Raw genomic sequence first — 13,050 nt, forward strand, 5'->3', positions numbered from 1 at the left:
GAAGCCATTAGTTCAGCTTAATGGCTTGGAACACCCATGTTTTTCAATAACAAACCTAATAAGAGTCACATTACTAGCATACAGCGGCTTGCGTGTGTGGTGTATTTCTTCATGAAAATGTAGATCTTTTTCCCCAGTCAGCCATAAAAATTATGCAGGCACTTTCTATACACAGGTTGATTATTTTAAGATCACATTTCACGTTTGGTACAAGAGTAAATTTAATTCTGATTGATTATTTTTTTTCTTTGACAGCGGCAGACAACACACCTGAGACTCCTAGAGCGAGGTCGCAGCGGAGTATTCCGGCATCTGTCATCACTGGCAATGCTCTCCGTGCAGAAATGTTTGGACAGAAAATGGAGTTCATCAGGCGTTGGTTGATACGGTAACTGGTGCAGCTTCTCCTGGGAGGAGCAGGAGGACTGTGGAAACACAAGAAAGTATGGTCAATATAGATCACAATTTTTCCATTCAAGAGTAACTTTGTACTTTAGATGGCAATTGTTAGATGGGGGACGTCTTTGGTTTTAACTGAAGACAAACTTTCCCACCATCAATTTTAGTTTGGGCTCCAGGTTCAAAGAGTACACACTTCTCCCATATATTTACTTCACTGGCACTACCCAAGTTGATTTTGTAGCATGGCATGCATGCCCTCATCTAGCAGTTAGAAGCCCCTTCTCACCATCATGTTTTTTCTATTTCAATACGTTTGTTGTAGTTTGAGAGAAAACATAACAAGCTTTTGATTTTCATAAACATAGAGGCTGGGCTAAACATTTGCATATGAAATCAGACACATGTAAGCATTATGGATTGTCAAAACAAATTCTAACCAAAGCTAAGGAGGACCAGCAAGGAAAATAGAGCAAATATCCCGATCATTGCTAGGCTGTCCTTTAAGGGGCAACATCCCCCAAAAATATAGGTGATCTAGGAAGAGAAAGGGAAAACTAGGAGAGGGTAAGGGAAAGAAGAGAGAAAAGGGAGAGAAGGACCAAGGGGTAAGAGGGTACCACGGACTCATGGCTGGCGCAGGCAGCAATTATAAACGACTATAGCAGGATTTGTGGCTTGCTGCAGACTGTCTTTCAATTGACAGTCCATAAAGTTATAGGCTGGCTCTATTACATTGCCCTGTATCTGGCCTTTTTTCACCTTAGCAGAAATTGGCAACATACCTTTTTATTTCTGCTAAGCAGACCATTGTTCATGCCTGGAAGACTCGAAGGCAGGGATGGGAAGTAATAACTAATCCAAGGTTCCTAAACGCTAAGGAACTTGGAATACGTGTCCTTCTGGACATCTGCTCATTAACCGTCAGGGTGGTCATCTTGGTTTTCACTCTCTGGAAGGCAACAGACGGAGTCTTTCAGGCATGGGTAATGGTCTGCTTAGCAGAAATAAAAAGGTATGTTGCCAATTTCTGCTGAGGTGCAAGAAGGCCAGGTACAGGGAAATGTAAGAGGGCCAGCCTATACCTTTATGGACTGCCAATTAAAAGAGTCTGCAGCAAGCCAAAAATCCTGGACCAAAAGCCTATCAGCCGCAGGATGTGCAGATCATCCCCACGATGACCACAATTCCTGAAACATCTGTTGACCTTCATGTTTTTTTCAAGCATGTTCAGAAATATCTCATCAGTGACCCTTTACTATCTATGCTACCATGTCCAAACAAAATGTGAAATGCTGAGGTTTGATGGCGTCCGCTAAGCGCACCTTTAACAGCACAAAGCATGCGCTGAATATCCAAAGGTCAACTCTAACCCTGCATATTGTTTGCTGCAAGTTTCAATAGATCCTTACTGAAGTAATAGCTTAATGTTAGGTCATAACATTCTTATTTAGATAAAGGAAGCATGACCCATAAGAACAACAATAGGATACACCACAATTTTCTCCTAAACTATATCAATCAGTAAAGACAATTTTGTCTTTTTTATCCAGATAAGAGAAGAAAAAGGCATTCTGAAGATTTTGCTTAGTCTAAGGCTGGCCATACACTATACAATTTTCTTATTCAATTTCCTTTAGATTTACCTTTAACTATGTAGTGCAAGGGCCTGCCTGATTGCATACAAATTGAAAGTGTTTAGGTTTGACCCTATATTACATGGTTTTGGTAAATCTAAAGGAAAGTTGAACAAGAAAATTGTATAGTGTATGGCCAGCCTAAGGCTGACCATACATTATACAATTTTGTTTGTACAATTTTTCCTTTAGATTTTCCAACATCATTTATTATGAGGTCAAGCATAAAAGCTTTCAATTTGTATGCAATCCGACAGGGCCTTGCACTACATAGTTGAAGGGAAATCTAAATTAAATTGAATGAGAAAATTGTACAATATATGGGCAGCTTAAATTTATATAGCACAAATTAGTTCAAAAGTCAGAAGTGCAGGCAATTCTTAAATTTGGCATAATGCTGGCAAAAACTGTACTGGTACGGAAGCCCCTTAGATATCATGGTAGAATTTAAGTATGGAATAGGAATGCTTTTTCTCTCTAACTCAGGTGATCTTGGAACTTTCAAATATAAAAAGGGAAGGTTGCTAGCAGGTCTGGGGAAAAGAATGCCATTCCTGCCTCTCTCTCTCTCTCTCTATATATATATATATATATATATATATATATATATATATATATATATATATATATAGTGCTCTACATGCAACAAGACAATGTGGACATTAATGTTCAGCCACTGAAAACAACATACTCCAGCAAAATAAGTAGGTTTGTAAAATACCATGTAATAAATGTTCTTCAGCTGTCATTGAAGACTACAAAAATTAGCACCAATCACCATCAAAGACGGTTTGTTGTTTATATGGCTGCATCTGTCTCCAGTGTAAGAGAATCATGTCTACAAAGCACAAATGTCTGTTTCAGATTGTAGAAATCTCTCTTAAATGTCAGGCCAGAAGGTTAGTTGAAGGAGAATATGAAATGGATGATATCAGCAATGTGGTTATTCTTTATTTTTTGTTGACAGGCAAAATGAAATTGGACAATGACAAGTCATTACCGGCTGGTTCTCTACAGAATACACAAATATCTCTTCTCACTGAAAAGAGTTTGTGATCCAACATGAACTAAAAGGTCAGAAATAACTAAGGAGCCTTCACATATAAAATGTTCTTATATACTCACAATATTATATTTATTATTCAGCTATATGTACAGTACATTGTCCTGACTTACTACAGACAAATACATGGGATGATTTACCTTGATAAATGATTGGGGGTACCTGCTCTTATTGGACATCAAGCAAGGAAGGAAGTTAAAAGTAATAGTCTTTATTTCACAAAACATAGCCAGAATTGAAAGGGTGATGGGGCCTCATTCCATAACATACATACTTTGTTACAGCATGGTCACTAGGTACCAAACCTTTGTAACTGTTGAGGTAATATCACCTACTCACATATATAAACATGTCACAGAATAAACTGACATATTATTCGGGCTGTTATACAACTACCCTGCAAGCAGATAAGAAAGTTGACCCGTATTATACATGGCTATCTCTTTAAGCGCTCCTATGATCTTAATTAAACTAGAACATATGTGACCTGACCATATACTATGACACTGCAAGACATGCTCTCCTAGGCTGGAAGCAGCCAGCCTATTACTGACCACTGTTGCTTTTCTCCAGGATCAGGAACATCAGTCATATTTTGACCATAACATCACTATCTGCATCTTTTAGATGCAATACAACTTTATGGCATCTTTCACATGGGGCTCATATATCAGCTTTATTTCAACACAGGAGAAATTGATCTGGGAAGTATAAATCAACGTTCTACTTCCCAGGTCAAGGTCAGGTTTTTCCTTTGTTTAAATGGATAATAAGTATCTAATCTGCCCCTGGGTGCACAGATTTCTAAACTGAATGCAAGTAAACACGCAGTAAATATCATAGCATTTAAAAATCATTATATGCAATTATAAAAATGTAAAATGTCCAATAAATGCGTAAAAAGACGGGCAATGTGAATGAGGCCTATGAATGCCCTTGTATCGCTGAGTCACACTTTAGCTTACCTTAGAGTGGTTCTAAACCCCATTCATGAAATTTGACCTGGGAACATTTATCTGTAGTGCTTACTTATCTCTCTCCACAGCCCTAATTCATGTATCTTTCTGCTGCTCTGTTCCTCTATCAGCATAGCTTCTGACAAGTTCTCCGACACAGGAGAAAAAAGCAGCTGGAAATGTAATTCGGGGTGGGTGCATAGAGATAGATTTACAGAGAGCTGGTCTATTCACAGCATAGCTTTGCATGTTTCTTCCTTCCTCTGCCTAAGTGGAGGAGGGTGTGTGTGCCTTTCCTCCAATCAGCTGTCACACATGGTATGCCAAGACTCCGCACCCAGTGCTGGAAAAGGAAGAACAAATTCTAACAGGATGTTACCTTCTAAACAGTGCAGAAAGCTGAAGACAGCAGATATCCAAATAAAACGTATGTTGGAGGATTGGTTTAATCTTTGTATATCATCTGTCTCAGTCGGTCTGTTCACTTCACTGGGTATATGTGGGGGTTTACATTCACTTTAAAGTGTAATAAGTTATCAGATGTTACTTAACACCCAATTCCAGGCACAAGGAAAAATAAAACCCTATACCTTGCTAGGGCAGGTTTCCTCTATCCTGCAGTTGCATGCTTACCTCTTCACATTCAATGCATTAATTATACATGATGTTGTTGAAGGACTGCCCACAATCCAAACCATGAGGGAGTAGAGGACAGCACCAAAGTTTGGAATACAGTAAGTAATACAGCCTCTTCTCCCTAGAGCTAAAAAAAACCACTAGGAGTTGAGGTTTAACCACTTCTCTGTCGGGGTAGGTTTTTAAACAGTGAAATGGTAGTCCTTTAAATGCCCAGTATCATTTGTAAACAGCGCTGGATAAATAGCCATCAGACAGCCAATATGCCGCATAACAGCTCTGTACCAAGCTGTCAGATGTCAACACTGTACTGAACCAATCCAAGGGCCTGGGTACCATGTGACTGATCATCATTGCGATCACATGGTGCTGTTAACAGTGTTAATCCCTCCCCTTCCCATTACAACAGGGGAAGGAGAGAGAGAAATCCTAGTACTTGAATGAGGACAGAATAAATGGCTCAGCAGCTGCAGATTCATTCATTCTGATTCAGTGACACAAGAATTTTTTTTTTTTAACTCTTTCATCTTTTTAAACTTCTTTCTTACTGAGGAAGAGGTGGAGAAAACTCAAAGTGTTACCAAACCATAAAACCCCAGGACCAGATGGCCTCCCCTACGAGTATTATAAAACTTTCTCCTCCATACGTATCCCACATATGACCAAGTTGTTTAACAGCTTCATACGAGATGAGGAGATCACACAGGATATGCAATCCTTTTTTTTAACCCTATTACCTTAGCTGGACAAGGACCACACCCTCTGTGCAAATTATAGACCATAATTGCCCTTTTGAACTCGGACTTGAAAGTTTTTATGAAGCTTCTCTCGCTAAGGTTAAATGAAGGGCTTTCCCCTCATCTGTTCTCTCTTGCAAGTAATTTTTTTTTTTTTTTTTTTATGCCTCTGCTGTACCTTCCGTGCGGACCTTACCTCCTTTCTGCATATGTATATCTGTTTGCATTTCCATTGACTGTACCTTTGCTGTATGTTGCAATCTTTTTATTCTTCAATAAAGTATCTTTTTTTGCAAGTAAAAAAAAAATGAAGGGCTTTCCTCCCTGATCCATAAAGATCAAGTGGGCCTTGTCCCTTGGAGACAGGCCCGGGATAATACGAGAAGAGTAATCAACCTTATCGACATTGTTAACAGGCAAAATTTCAAGGCATTTATACAAAGCTTCATCAGCCTCCATAAAAACCTCTTTCGCTACTTCCTCTCCCTTTCCAATATATAATGGAATGAGGCAGGGCTGTCCTCTTTCTCCTTTGTTGTTTGCTCTGTGTATAGAACCTCTTGCTGCTCAGATTCGTTGCAATCCAAATGTTAGGGGAATCCAATTCACGGGTTAGGAGTTTAAGATTTCCTTGTTTGCAGATGACGTTCTCCTTATACTGATGCAACCACAGGTAACCCTTTCTAATTTGCACAAGCTCATAGAAGAGTTTGGGTCCTTGTCTGGCTATAAAGGTAATTCCTGCAAATCAGAAGCCCTATCAATTAACATACCCTCTTCAGAGGCACAACATATTGCCGTGTTTTTTTCTTACGTCTGGAAAACTACAGCTATTCGGTATCTGGGGGTAAACAATACCTCCTGCTAGGACTCTTTATGAGGCAAATTTTAAGCCCATTTTTGTCGCCATTAGGAATTTACAAACTAAATGGAAACATTTTTGAATTTCCTGGCTAGGCCGGATAGCGTCAGTTAAAATGGTAATCTTACCTTTTTATATTTTTTTACAACCCTCCCAATTCAGATCCCCACATCAAATCTCATCTCTAACGTCTACAGGCAGATCTTCTAAACTTCACATGGAACTATAAACGCCATGGAGGTAGAAAAGCTTTTGTTTTAAAAACAAAGAAATTATGTGACAATAGATACTCCAGCACATCCGCAATAAACAATCGATGTTCGATTGATAGATCAGTCAACATTTCTAAATAGAAAAGCACTGCTGTTATTCCCTGATAGAGGAGTAAAGACTACTCACATCAAAGGTAACCCAGGAAAAATCCTCCTCCCACCTAAGATCTTCCATAATGTGTAGGAGATGATTGGTATCTTTACGATATCCTGGGAGCTGGCTCACCAGAGGCTGTAATTGTCTGTCCAGCCATTGGCCCAGCCGCTCATTCAGGGAATTAATGCCTGATAAAATGGGTCTATCATGCAGGGGGTCTAACCCCTTGTGTGTTTTTGGTAAATGATAAAATGTAGGGAGAATGGGATAATCAAGTACCGGAAACGCAGTCTCTCTACTCCCTTCAGCAGCGAATTTAACACGATTAAACAGATTTTTAATAGGTATCTGCCCATTCTCTTCTCAGATGATATTTGTTCAATGATTTTGAAGGGAGGGGTCAATATTGTTTCACGTAGAGCCCCGTCCTTGGGGGGGGGGGGTTCTTTGGCTCCTAGCTTCTTTCACACTAAAGTCCCTGGATCGGTCACATGGCTACATTGTAAAAGTAACTACAGATGTGGGGCAGTGGGATGTTCCTGTTACAGCCACATTTAGGATGGTACTACATTTAGGTCCACCGTTAATCATAAAGTGTATGATACCGGGTTCTTCTTTAACTGCAACACTAGTTATATAATTAATTTAATTAACGTACCTGCAATAAATAAAATATATATTTTATATTTTGCCTTTATACACTCTTTATCCAGACCTTCTAATCACAATTATGTTTGTCACATAAAAAAAAAAGCGAAACTGACAAATACTGTGAACATCTTCCTGAGTAAGTTACTTCTACAGCACTCTGGAGTGTGTTCCTTGCATTTCTGCAAATGCCGCTGTGGATTATTTTATATGGTTGGATAAGGTGGAAGTCTCAGATACATGGATTCTTCCCCACTTCATTATCTTGGAAGCTTAGTATACCGGTGATTGAACCAGATCACATTGTGTTTGGGTCATGTTTATCAGAAACCTTCCTCTGATTGGTGGCAGGGTTCATTGGAGGGGAGCAGGCTACCTCTGATTGCTTATATATTACCGGCAGACTCGTTGCCTCTACATCAAATATTTTATGACTATATAGGCAGCATGTGTTGACAGTTTCTGATTAGCTACACTATTTGATTGTCAGAAACAAATCTCCTTTCTATGTTATCGGGACATCTCAAGGATCAGATGTCCTTGGGATTGAAGAGGGCAAAAGAATGGTAAAAGATGAGGAAAGACTGCAGAAGACGTCTTATGTAACCTTAGTATATGGGAAGTCAAACAAGATAAATAGAGGAATACAACAGTCAGCGAAAAAAACTCGCATCCACATTTATTGGAATAGGCCACGATAACATGGAAAGGGCTTATAAAATCAGATGCCTGGAATCTGAATTTAGGTCTCAGGTACACATTAGTAATGCTTTGCTACTACAAGGGAGAGCATATACCTGCAGAGATTTTGATTTTGAGGCTTTCGAAAAATCTTTCCAATTAAGACCCATAGAAAGAAGACTGTTTTCTTGTGGCAGTTCTGTAAGTGTATGCCCTAATTATTGGGTTTTAAAAGGTACACCCTCAGTCAAAACAAGGATGTTTTGCTTTTAAAGTTAAAGTAGATGTGAACGACCTACATGGCAGAATCCCCAAGTGCTAGAATAATGAAAGCCTCAGAGTTACAAAAATATTTCAAATATTAGCCATTTAAAATTTATATGAGATTTTGCTGATTGAGTATACACCTATGCCACCCACCTAATATTAAGAAGGTCCTCTTTTTGCTGCCAAAACAGCCTTGACCCAAACAGGCATGGACTTCAAAGTAAGATCCACATAAATGACAGAACATTGCTCAAAGCATCACACTGCCTCCGCGGGCTTGCCGTTCTCCCATAGTGCACCCTGGTGCCTTCTCTTTCCCAGAGAGCAAAGCATGTGCACCCTGCCATCCACATCATGTAAAACATGATTCATCAGACCATACCACCTTCTTCCATTGCTCCGTGGTCCAGTTATGATGCTCACAAGCCCATTGTAGGAGCTTTTGGCTGTGCACATGGGTCAGCATGGGCACCCTGACCAGTCTGCGTCTACGTAGCCCCATAAGCAAGAAACTGAGATGCACTGTATGTTCTGACACCTTTATCGGAACCAGCATTAACTTTTTAACATTCTTGCTACAGTAGCTCTTCTATAGGATCGGACTACATGGGCAAACCTTTGTTCCTCATGTGCATCAGAAAGCATTAGCCACCCATGAGACTTGCCAGTTCACCGGTTTTCCTTTCTTGGACCTCTCTTGGTAGGTCCTGACCACTGCAGACTCTGACTCAGTCGTCTAGCCATTACAATTTGACCCTTGTCAAAGTCACCCAAATTCTTATGCCTTCCTATTTTTTCTGCTTTCAACACATCAACTTCAGTGACAACATGTTGACTTGGTGCTTTTGTAATGAGATAATCAATCTTATTTCCTTTATCGGTCAGTAGTCATAATGTTATAACTGATTGGTGTACTTTAAAATTGACTAAACAGACAAAGCTTGCTTAGTTAATGTCCTACTAGTTATCTTTAACTTGGCTGCGGTGTTAGTGATATCACTATAGTTGCTGGTATTCTTGTCTTTTCTAAAAGTACTTGAATTCGATCATGTGAAAATGCAGACCCCGTGTGTTCTTAAGTTCAAAGACTTTTCGCACTGGGGTTGATTTACTAAAACTGGAGCGTGCAAAATCTAGTGCAGATCTGCATAGAAACCAATCAGCTTTCAGGTTCTACTGTCGAAGCTTAACTGAACAAGCTGAATTTAGAAGCCAGTTGGCTACCATGCAAAGCTGCACCCGATTCTGAGTGCCCCAGATTTAGAAAATCAACACATCTCTGACCATTGTAGCTTAGTCCACACACTGTAATATATTAGAGGGATACCAAAAGGTTTTTTAACACATGTAATTTTGTTTTTTGTTGTATATGCCTTGCTATGCAACTTAATATACATATATCACATTTAAATTCATGATAAATATATAAATTTATATAGCGCCAACTGTCCGCGCTATATAAATACTATATAATAACAATAATAAATAGGAGTGAGTCATTTAAAGTGCCTCTTATTAACCCCAAATAATGTTCAGCTGTTCTAGTAGGTCTTTCCTGACATTTTCTTAGTCGCATCCTACAGTAAAAGCCATGGTCCGCAGAGAGCTTCCAAAGCATCAGAGGGATCTCATTGTTAAAAGGTATCAGTCAGGCGTACAAAGGTACAAAAGAATTTCCAAGCCACTAGATATACCATGGACCACAGTGAAGACAGTCATCATCAAGTGGAAAAAATATTGCACAACATTGACATTACCAAGAACTGGACGTCCCTCGAAAATTGATAAAAAGACGAGAAGAAAACTGGTCAGGAAGGCTGTCAAGAGGCCTACAGCAATATTAAAGGAGCTGCAGGAATATCTGGGAAGTACTGGCTGTGTGGTACTTGTGACAACAATTTCCCGTATTCTTCATACGTCTGGGCAATGGGGTAGAGTGGCAAGACGGAAGCATTTTCTTACGAAGAAAAACATCCAAGCCCAGCTAAATTTTGCAAAAACACATCTGAATTCTCCCAAAAGCATGTGGGAAAATGTATTATGGGCTGATGAAACCAAGGTAGAACTTTTTGGGCATAATTCCAAAAGATAAGTTTGGCATAAAAACAACACTGCACATCACCAAAAGAACACCATATCCACAGTGAAGCATTGTGGTGGCAGCATCATGCTTTGGGTCTGATTTTCTTCAGCTGGAACGGTGGCCTTAGTCAAGGTAGAGGAAATTATGAACAGTTCCAAATACCAGTCAATATTGGCACAAAACCTTCAGGCTTTCAGCATGACAATGACCCAAAGCAAACATCCAAATCAACAAAGGAATGGCTTCACCAGAAGATTAAAAATTTGGAATGGCCCAGCCAGAGTCCAGACCTGAATCTGATTGAAAATCTGTGGGGTGATCTGAAGAGTGCTGTGCACAGGAGATGCCCTTGCAATCCGACAGATTTGGAGTGTTTTTACATAGAAGAGTGGGCAAATATTGCCAAGTCATGATGTGCCATGCTGATAGACTCATACCCAAAAAGACTGAGTGCTGTAAAAAAAAAAAAATCAAAAGGTGCTTAAAAGTATTAGTTTAAAGGTGTGTACACTTATGCAGCCATTATATTTTAGTTTTTTTATTTTTACTTCCCTCAACCTAAAAGATTTAAGTTTGTTGTTTAATTGAGTTTTACAGTTTAAAAGTCATATTAAAAAGGTAGAAAAAGTTCTGAAATTATTTATCTTGGTTTGATTTTTATACATCACAGAAACCTGACATTTTAACAGGGGTGTGTAGACTTTTTATATCCACTGTATGAATAAAAAAAGTGTTTTGAAAAGCAATTCCACCCAACAAGCAAAAATCAGTGAGCTGCTAAGTCAACTCGAACCACCTTTATAAGGAAAATAAATACATAATTATACAGCCATGGCCAAAAATATTGGCAGTCCTGCATTTCTTTCAGATAATGCACCACTTCACCCAGAAAATTGTTGCAATTACAAATGTTTATTTCTTTTGTTTCTATTGGTATGACACAAAGAACTGGAGAGCCAAAAATCCAAACCTGACATTTTATACAAAACTCCAAAAATGGACTGGACAAAATTATTGGCACCCTCAATTTAATATTTGGTAGCACACCCCTTGGAAAAAGTAACTGAAATCAATCGCTTCCTGTTACCACCAATGATTTTCTTACACCCTTCTACTGGAATTTTGGACCATTTTTCTTTCACCAACTGCTCCAGGTCTCTCAGATTGGAAGGGTTCCTTTTCGTAACTGCTGTTTTGAGATCTATCCACATGTGCTCTATGGGATTAAGATCTGGACTCCTTGCTTGCCAGTTCAGTACTCTCCAGTACTTAGTCTTAAACCATTTCTGTTTTTTTTTTTTTTAACGTGTGCTTGACGGAGACCCCACTTTCTAACACTGGGCCCTACATTGGACCCCATAATTCTACGGTAGTCTTCAGATTTCATAAGTCCATGCACATGGCCAAAACATCCAGTAGCTAAGGCAGCAAAGTAACCACAAAACATCAGTGAACCTCCACCAAGTATTCTGTATTTTTTTTCTTTAAAGGTCTCATCTCTATTTCTGAAAACACTAGAATGATGGGCTTTGCCAAAAAGCTGCAATTTTGTTTTGTCTGTCCACAGCACATTCTCCCAAAATGATTTTGGCTTCCTCAGGTAAGTTTTGGCAAACTCTTTGATCAATTTTTCTCTTTCTTCCATGTCGCATGGGGAGTAACTAAAGTGTCATGGGCTGTAAACTTCTTGACAATGTTGTGCACGGTGGGTAAAGGAACATTAAGATCTCTGGAGATGTGACTTGTAACCTTGAAATTTTCCAAGCTTTTTAAAATTTTTTCTCTCAAATCCTCAGACAATTCTTTGCTGCTCTTTCTCTTCTCCATGGTTCGTGTGGCACAAGGAGACACAGAACAGAAAGGTTGAGTCAAGTTTTAACCATTTTAACTGGTTGCCTGTATGATTTATATATATTTCAGCACCTGTTAATACAGGTGGGTTTAAGTATAAATTACAGAAGTATCACAAACTTGGAATGCAATTATTTCTTACAATTTTGAGAAGGTGCCAATAATTTTGTCCAGTCCATTTTGGAGTTTTGCGTGGAATGTGCCAGATTAGGCTTTTTGTTTCTACACTTTTTTGTATCATACCAATACAATCAAAATAAACATGAGAATGCCTAAACATTTTAAATTGCAACTATTTTCTGGGTGAAGTGGTGCATTTTCTGACAGAAATGCAGGGGTGCCAATATTGTTTGCCATGACTGTACAAAAATCATTTTTTTTTGGGTTCTATGCTTTTTACATTGTTCCACATGTTGATGATATTTAAAATATAGCTTTGTAGATTCTCTATCTAGGGTGTAAAGGCCCGCACACACGATAAGAAAAATCGGAAGTAAAATTTTGCCAATAAATAATCTGCCGTTTTTCAGATCGTAAATAAAGTGCTTTCGACAGCCGATTCTGAATTTTCGTACGACAAAAACTGGATGTACAGGCTATAAAATTTTTATTGTACATGAACACAACGTCCGATTTTCATTTAGTTAGTACAGTTTTCGTACAATAAAAAATCATAAGAGCAAGACTACGCATGCTCCGAAACTAAAGAATACATACAAAACAATTTAACACATGACATCACTTCTGAAGTTGTATTCTATCATATGAGAATTTTCGTATGAAGGTAACCTCTTCACTTTCGATAGGAGACTAGCATGCAACAAAAAACAGACGCAAATTAGACCGATAATCTGATCATGT

The 13,050-nt window shown here is 38.8% G+C and overlaps 1 protein-coding gene across 6 annotated transcripts in view; it reads right to left on the reverse strand.

The window, feature by feature from the left end:
- MAST4 (microtubule associated serine/threonine kinase family member 4) overlaps positions 1-13,050 on the reverse strand; it is a 933,584-nt gene that overhangs the window by 137,239 nt on the left and 783,295 nt on the right. For all 6 annotated transcript variants that reach the window (XM_082272235.1, XM_082272234.1, XM_082272236.1 and 3 more), the window contains one exon: positions 271-425. In XM_082272235.1, coding sequence (XP_082128361.1) covers positions 271-425 — 155 coding nt within the window. The remainder of the gene's footprint in view (positions 1-270; positions 426-13,050) is intronic.

The sequence above is a fragment of the Pelophylax lessonae genome (assembly GCF_965119305.1).
Source record: "Pelophylax lessonae genome assembly, chromosome: 1".
NCBI lineage: Eukaryota > Metazoa > Chordata > Amphibia > Anura > Ranidae > Pelophylax > Pelophylax lessonae.